The 8,624-nt window shown below is 36.7% G+C and overlaps 1 protein-coding gene across 22 annotated transcripts in view; it reads right to left on the reverse strand.

Annotated features, from left to right (window-relative positions):
- The window catches only part of LOC106061028 (dynein axonemal heavy chain 6-like), a 108,271-nt gene extending 101,897 nt beyond the window's left edge, over nucleotides 1-6,374 (reverse strand). For 14 of the 22 annotated variants that reach the window (XR_008773645.1, XM_056004080.1, XM_056004079.1 and 11 more), the window contains exons 1-3: nucleotides 6,225-6,374; nucleotides 5,901-6,029; nucleotides 5,360-5,473 (exon numbers count right to left, since the gene is read on the reverse strand). Coding sequence is in view for 21 of the 22 variants with exons in the window: in XM_056004080.1 (XP_055860055.1) it covers nucleotides 5,360-5,473; nucleotides 5,901-6,029; nucleotides 6,225-6,371 (390 nt within the window). In the remaining variant the exon portion in view is untranslated. Of the gene's footprint in view, nucleotides 1-1,836; nucleotides 1,947-5,359; nucleotides 5,474-5,900; nucleotides 6,030-6,224 lie in introns of those variants that run through there. The other 8 variants (XM_056004089.1, XM_056004085.1, XM_056004086.1 and 5 more) reach the window with 3 other exon arrangements.
- Nucleotides 6,375-8,624: the final 2,250 nt, after the last annotated feature.

Consider the following 8,624-nt stretch of genomic DNA (forward strand, 5'->3'; position numbering starts at 1 on the left):
TGCATGTCTAATATAATGATTTCAATAAATGCAAGCACTTGGTGCTAAACCTATATATATATATATATAATGTCACTAAAAACTTAATGTAAGAAATATTAGGGCTTACAATTATTATTATTAAAAAAAAAAGGGAAACATAGGGGCAGGGCACCTAACGGTAAACTGCTTAGATTCTTAACAGTCATATGCAGACATTCATTTTATAGATTACCCTTTTCACAATAAGATGAACATGCTTTTAGAAAACCCTATTAGATCAATAGTAGGGTTTCCTATATGTAGCAGTAAATCTTTTTATTTAACAATACAATGGTTTTGTTTTTACACAGCTTTCCTAATTTTCATTTGAAACAGAATTATCTTTACAAAGACATCTGATAAATGAAAGACACTGCTGTGACCTTCTTATTAGAACCAAAAAGAAAATGCATCTACCACTCGTTAATATCTATCCTTGTGACTTTGAATAGTTGTTCAGCTGCTCCACATGTTATCAATGAACTTAAAATGTTTTCTAAAGTCTGGTCAAAAGTCAGTTTATAGTGTAGGCGTATGTGCATGTTATAGGGAAGATATATATATATATATATATATATATATATATATATATATATATAGAGAGAGAGAGAGAGAGAGAGAGAGAGAGAGAGAAATAACTGTGCTACTCCATTCCGATGCTCTCGCATATATTTAACTTATTTGAGATTTAAATATGACCAGCAGATAAACCTGGAGCTTTGATAGGCGTGTAGCTGAAATAGTGTTGTATTAGGTAGATAGGCCTGGAGCCAAATTATTATATAAATAAGCCCATAAAAAGTGTTGTATTAGTTAAACAGGCCTGGAGTGAAAATAAATTAATTAAATAACAGTAACACTAATACAGTTAGATTGGCCACAATTTTCGAGCCATGCTAGGGCTGTATTAGATGTGCCTGGAGTTATGATAGGGCTGTATTAGATGTGCCTGGAGTTATGATAGGGCTGTATTAGATGTGCCTGGAGTTATGATAGGGCTGTATTAGATGTGCCTGGAGTTATGATAGGGTTGTATAAAACTGTATAAGTTTGATAGGCCAGGAGCCATGAAAGGGCTCTAGTTTATTAGTTAGATTGTCTTGTAGTAGATATAGTATTAGTACTAGTTGTACTATATACATCTAAAGTTCTATTCTAGGTTATTATAGATCATATGATTAGTCATTAGATTGACTGTTTGACTGCATCACAATGTTACAATTAGTGTTGGGTCAGTAACAACGAAATTCATTGAAATGTATTTCTATAATCTAGACTAATAAATAGTAATTACCAATACTAACTAATAGAGTAATAGATCTAGATCTAGTCTAGGCTAGGTCATCGGCCAATCGACTGGCTAGACCAGAGACTAGACCTAGATGTAGATCTAGATTCTTAGTATTCTAGAGTAGTAACTTCTAGAGTCACTAGACAAGATCGTTGAACTTGAAGATCAGATAAGATTAGTCTGATTAGATCATTAGACTAGTCCTCTAATCTAGATCTAGAGTAGTCTAGACTATTAATTATAGTCAGAGTATTCTAGAGTAAACTGAGAGTCTAGAGTAAGTCAAGTAAGTGACCTAAGTCTTGACTCTAGTCCTTGAGTCTAGCCTATAACTATATATATAGTTAATATACTTATATAGAGTCTAGACTAGAGTCTAGCTAGAGTAGACGCAGAGCTGGCAGAGACTAAAATCTAGGCTTTTCATAATTATGATACTAATGATAGATCTAGTATTGTGAGGGCATAATTTTTTGACTAAGACTTTCTGTGTTGTTTTTATAAATATTTCTATCGCCACTCACATTCATTGATAACGTAGCTAGCTAGCCTAGAGCTGCACACTTGTTGAACATGTGTAGCAGACGCCATGCTTGTTTATATTACGATCTGTGACATAGATTCTATAAATAGATCTAGATATATATAGATAGATATATAGATATATTCTTCAAGGAAGAATAAATACGGCCAGATTGTGATGCAGGCCAAATATTATTTATTACAAAATTAAAAATAAAATCGAGTATCACATAAGTAAAGGTTTTGTTTTTGTTCTAGACCTAGCGCGGCTAGTCGCTAGATCTACATCTATTAAAATGATCAAATACTGAATGAGAGAACATTATCATGGCAACTTTTAAAAACAAGGTTACAAAGACAGTTTGTGTGGAAACACAAAATCGACACCTGAAGTGGTCCACCCAGGCAGGTAAAAAGGCAGGTTTCAATATTTTCAGAAAGAACATCAGAATGAAATTCTATCAAAGACAAATGACAAAGAAAAATGGAGAAAGAAGGTTGACAGATCTTGTGTGGTGCCCCAGCGGTCCAGCAGACCAATGGATAGGTGAAAGTGGATGTGAAGTTAGCTGTGAACTGATAATGAATATCTAATTGCTCTTAGACATATCAGTATTTTTCTTAGACATGTCACGTGGAAGTGGTTCAGTTTCTTATTAGCATGTTTTCTGTACACTGTCCACGTTTCTGAGGCATAGAGCAATGTAGTGAGGATGATAGCTCGATATATCCCTAGCTCCCTAGCTTTGTATTTGTTGTGATACCTCGTCTGTTTTAGACCGTCTGGCCTTGGCGATGCGCAGGTCGATTTCATTATCGAAAAATACTGAATGTCAAATGGAAAAACAAAATACCAGATACTGACTGAAGTCCTTCGAAGAGCGGCTCACCAAAGCATCCACACAATCCTGATGCAGTCCCAGCTGGGTTGGTCAGGACACGTCTGCCGAATGGAAGACCGCCGCATCCCTAAACGACTACTGTATGGCCAATTAAGGGAAGGAAAGCGTTCCCAAGTACAGGGACACCCTCAAAGCTTCTCTGAAGGCGTTCAGCATAGACCCAGCCACATGGGAGATAGAGGCACTGTGGCAGGCACATGACAGAGCACCAAGGCGTCGCGCTATGAAAACTGGCGCACAGGTTGCTGAGGAAAAGAGAACAACGAGGGCAGAAGAAAAACGCCAGAGAAGAAAAGCAAAGCCAATGACACTAGCTCAAGCTGGAATAACCTGCCCAGTGTACAGCCGAACATTCCAGACTCACATAGGTCTCACCAGCCACACGAGGAGGCACAAAACCCCAGTGCAAAGCCCTCAGCCCCCTGGATGACAAAAGTGGTTATCATCGAACCACGATGAACGAACTCTATATATATATATATATATATATATATATATATATATATATATATATATATATATATATATATATATATATATAATTTTTTGTAAAGGGTCAATCTCTTATTCTTAAAAAAAAATAACAACATTTCCTTAAAAAAATATTATCCTTTAGTTGGAGTGTCTAATGGCCGTTATGAAGCGCTGCAGTTCACGCGATAATGTGAAAAACTATTTATGAATTGTTGTTTTAAATTATGCCCAACTTATATGCATACTAAATAGATTTTTTTCTCTTTAAAAAAAAGTAAGCTTTTTTTTCTAAATGCAGTAAATAGTATAACAGAACTTACTTAACTAAGCAATACAAATGTAAAATAAAAAAATTGACAAAAAAATCTATAACTGTTTATGGAACTGTGTTCAAAATATGTTAAATAGTCATCTCCCCTAATAGTAAATAGTTGTAAAAGTGGTGCATTTTTATGAAATAACTGGTTGCATAAGTGATTTTAAAAAATTAGATTTTTCGCTTTCAGAAAAGAAAAAAGTAGCCGTTGCACCAGAACTTTGAATGGTCTAAAATATTATGATGTTGGATTTTCACTATCTTTTCTAGATCTAAACGTGACGGACAGACAGACATTCCACACAAAACTAATAGCGTCTTTTCCCCTTTCGGGGACCGCTAAAAATTAGCAAAGTCAAAGTGTATCAGCTGCAGACAATGACACATACTTTGGCGTGTTTTACATAGCCTGAAATAGCACAATTAGCATATAGATCGATATATAATATATCTACATCTAGTTTAGCGCTACGGCTCTCAAAAACGTTATGTTGCGTTGCGAAACTTTTTGTTTCATTTTCTTCTCCGGTTAATCTTTTAAGTAGATCTATTTTTTTTAGCTCATATGCATAAATTATTTTTGAACAACTATTGCATTGTATAGTTGGTCTCGACAATGACCAATACTAAACACTCGTCACAGCTTCGAGCGGGTAAAAACTCGAGAACCTGAAGATATTCAAAGTGCAGACGATGTGGGAAAAGAGGCTTGACCTTAAAGAAAATTTAAAATAACGCATTTAACAGACAGGAATTGTTATATCGTGTACCTTAAGATGTAGATTAGAGACAAACTAGCAGACAAGTCTTAGGTAAATGTCAACTTTTGCTCTCTTGTATCAATTCATCCATCCCAGTGGCATTTCAGCTCATGGACGGCCCTGACCTTCTCTAGCACATCTTTCCATTGTGATCTATCTCGGGGCTCAGACTCTTAGCTGTTGTAGATCTGCCTCTACATCATGTGGGATGCGTGGTCGAAAGGCTAAGTACGCTCAAACTTGGCTACCTATGAAGGGGGCTCGAGGTTCGACACTCGACTCGAGCAGCGTTGTGTTTACTGAGCGCCTAACGGCAGCACGGAAAACCTTCTACAGATGCCCCCTCTCCCCACTGGTCCACAAATGGGATTGGACCATAACGTATATAAGCATGCTATAAACATGAAAGTAGCGCTTTGTAAAAGCTATAATAATAATAATCATATAATCATTTTTCAGATTTAGAGCAGAATTAATTAACTGCCTGGTTGGGATAGCTGACTAATAGTCGTATGGTGGGAAGCGTGGTCGAGAGGCCAAGTGCGCTTGAACTTGGCTTGGCTACCTAGAAGGGGGCTCAAGTAGCGCTTTGTAAAAGCTATAATAATAATAATCATATAATCATTTTTCAGATTTAGAGCAGAATTAATTAACTGCCTGGTTGGGATAGCTGACTAATAGTCGTATGGTGGGAAGTGTGGTCGAGAGGCCAAGTGCGCTTGAACTTGGCTTGGCTACCTAGAAGGGGGCTCAAGGTTCGACACCCAACTCGGGCAGAGTTGTGTTTACTGAGCGCCTAAAACCAACTCCTAGATACCCCTTCCCCCACCGGTCCACAAATGAGATTGGACCAAAAGCGCTCTGAACATGCTATAAGCATGAAAGTAGCGCTATATAAAAGCTATAATAATAATAATGATTAGCGCTTCGGAAAGTCATCACTATAGATCCGAGTTATAGGCCTAACCCTGGTTGCTGCCATACCATACAGGTTGGTCTATCTTTGTAATAAAACAAAACTTGTGAACATCGAAACGAGTATTTATCTTCTACAAATATTTAATTTTCTGACCTCTGTCCATCTTTGTACGATGTTGTCCCATTGATCGATACATGTCCCCATCACATCTCTCATTTTAAGTTCGGTTTGGACTTCATGTAGATAGTCCAGTTTAATCACCTCCACCTAAACCGTAAATGATCTTTTTAGCTATGTGGGTTAATTAAATAAATGAAGAGACTGATGGACTGCAAACGAACAACGAATTACTGGACAAACAAATTATATAGTAATGGAGAGAAAAAAAAATGTTGGCCATCACGATCAATGAAGTTTTAGCAGACGATTGTTAAGTTTTTGCGTGCAAGCGAAGAGGCGGGATGGAAATTTAAAAAAATGAAGAGCAAAATTGACAAAACAAACAAAAAAAAAAGGAACATTGGATGTTGCCATTCCCAAAAGACGCATTTGATTGTGCAATGGTGTCATGACCTAGTTCTTGAGGGGAGGGTGCACACTAGAAATCTGATATCCACGCATCTCTTGTTACGACCATCATGAACTACTTTACAAATGACCTACTTTGCACTCATTTAAAGAACTTCAGACGAACCTTCAACTCCTTTTGACGATCTTTTAATGCCTTAGACTTTTGTTGCACAGATTCCATTTGCTCAAAGAGGTCATTCAAACATTGCCGGACTTCTTCCCGATCTGCTTTAGGATCTAGGAGCATTGGATTCTGTTGGGGGGAAAGCATTCATTTGTTTGCATTCAGAATCATAACAATTACACTAGAAAATGGGCGAACCAAGTAAAGTAAAAGTTCCCAAGTATAAAAACACATCCATAGGGCCTATATTAATCAACAACAAAAATAAACACAATAAACAATGCACATATACGGAAAGTAAACAAGGTATTTCAAATGTCCAACCTGCATTTTCTCAAACACATTCTTTGCTTCTGACAAATAAGTCTGGCCATCTTTCTCTGCACACTTGTTGAACTTCACAAGAATGGCATCTCTCCCAGACAATGCTCGGTCAATCAAATTTTTAGAGTTATAGATGATAGGCTCCATGGTCTGGGAACAAAACAAGAATGTCTTAACCTTGCATATAATATTTCATATGCGGTATTCAAGTTATCGAAACAATTATTACCATTATTTTCCCATTAATTTCCATACACAGTTACACCCAAGTTTTATTTCCCTCTATTCCGCGATTACCTCTTTTTTTTTACACACGAACATATGAAAAACTGACAGAGATAGACGGACTAATGTTCATAATGACTTCATACATTTAATTTTCCATGACAGACTGCCACTGGCTATGGTCTAATTAATACATACTGTATTTTCCCTTCTGCAACCGTAGCAAGTGGACAGACAATATACAGCAATATGCAATATAGGCTATTATTCGTCAAACGTCTTAAAACGCAATTCTCCTAATAACCAAATTTTGCGACCCATTAATAGTCGTCACGGGTCAGCTGACTCCTGACCAGGCGCCTTCGACAGTCACGGAGGTCACGCCTGACTCCCCCCCCCCCGCCCCCCGAAAAAAAAAAAAGAAAAAATCAAACTACTGTTTAAAAATATATGTAGGCTAACTTCAATTTTAATGTGTTTTATTTTAGAATAATCACTTAAAAGACAGTCTGATTAATATAAGAAAACAGAGTACTATATTTAAAAATCTCAAATGCATACATATACTATCCTACTTGTATACATAATACATTGTCTTATACGCTGAGTGATAAAGGGAGGCTCTACATAATAACCTCATTATTTCAGATTGTGTAAGGAATTTTGTGCGGCCCGCACCTTGAGATTCTAACATTTTGTGTAGCTCGCCAAGTCAATAAGCTTAGAGACCTGCTTTCAACTAAAAAATATTATACAAATGATTTGATAAGCCCCTATCATTCATTTTCTTGCTGTTTTTTTTTCTTGTATCTTTTTTTCCCAATAACATATTAATACAGTACTCTAAACATTATAGCCTCCTTCAGTCGCAAAGTGACTGTGGATCATCTGTCAGAAATAATAAAATGAAAGCCTGGGCATTGGCTATACTCGGAGCGATGTCGCCCACATATAAGCCCCCCACCCCTCTCCACGTAGCTGACGTGTCTAATAACATCAAATGCCGATACAATATGGGATAAGGGGCGTCGCACATTCTGCCAGAATGTTGAACTGTATGCTGCATGCTGCCTAAGGGTAATCAGCTCCTATTTTTTTTTAGGGTTGACTCACAAATCCTTTCCCATGTTTGGATATAGCCGCAAAGGTTCAATTTTCTTTTACCTAGCCAGACAAGGCTAACGAACTCCTCCTACCGATTCTGTAAAGTTGTTATGACCGGAAATGGCAAGGATATAAGCTCTCCAATGCACATTGGCGGATTTCAGAGATGGCAGGCGGGGCTACTGACCCGGGGACGCCGCAAGAGCAAAAGGGAGCCCCACAATAGAGATTCAAACATATCAATTTCGACGGGTCAGAAACTTTAAGTTGTTAACATTTCTTTCATATTTTTTGTTCGCATTAGTACGACTATAGGCCTACTTTAAATCTTACGGTTGGCTTAATTCTGACGTGGTTAAGAAGTGTCCGCTTGTAGCGTGTTCGTAATATAAAAATGCAGCTCCGTATTTACAGCAGTGCGTCAACCCAGGGCCTTACCCTCCATAAACTCAAAAATATTTTTTTTTTTACGAATATTTGTATATTTATTTTTTTAAAGAAGGAAAATGGCAAAAAATTTGCTAGTTCTCTATTTCTTTCATGTAAAAAATGGCATGCTTTTAGATATAAACATTATTATTTTTACTAAGTATTTTTTTAAAAAAGCTTTTGAAAAAGTGTAGGAGCACAACAGGTGCCTAAACTCTCAGTAGACGACTTTTTAATTTTATCCTCATTCTCATTATTTAACGAACATCATTTTCTAAATACTTGCATTACAACAATACTTCCATTACATAAGTACTTCCATTACATAAGTACTTCCATTACATAAGTACTTCCATTACATAAGTACTTCCATTACATAAGTACTTCCATTACATTAGTACTCCCATTACATAATTACGTCACTGACATCACTACTCCTATTACATCACTACCTCCATTACATAACTACTTCCATTACATAAGTACTTCCATTACATAAGTACTCCCATTACATAAGTACTTCCATTACATAAGTACTCCCATTACATAATTATGTCACTGACATCACTACTCCTATTACATCACTACCTCCATTACATAACTACTTCCATTACATAACTACTATTATTGTAAAACTACATC

This window comes from Biomphalaria glabrata, chromosome 11 (assembly GCF_947242115.1).
Source record: "Biomphalaria glabrata chromosome 11, xgBioGlab47.1, whole genome shotgun sequence".
Classification (NCBI taxonomy): Eukaryota; Metazoa; Mollusca; class Gastropoda; family Planorbidae; genus Biomphalaria; species Biomphalaria glabrata.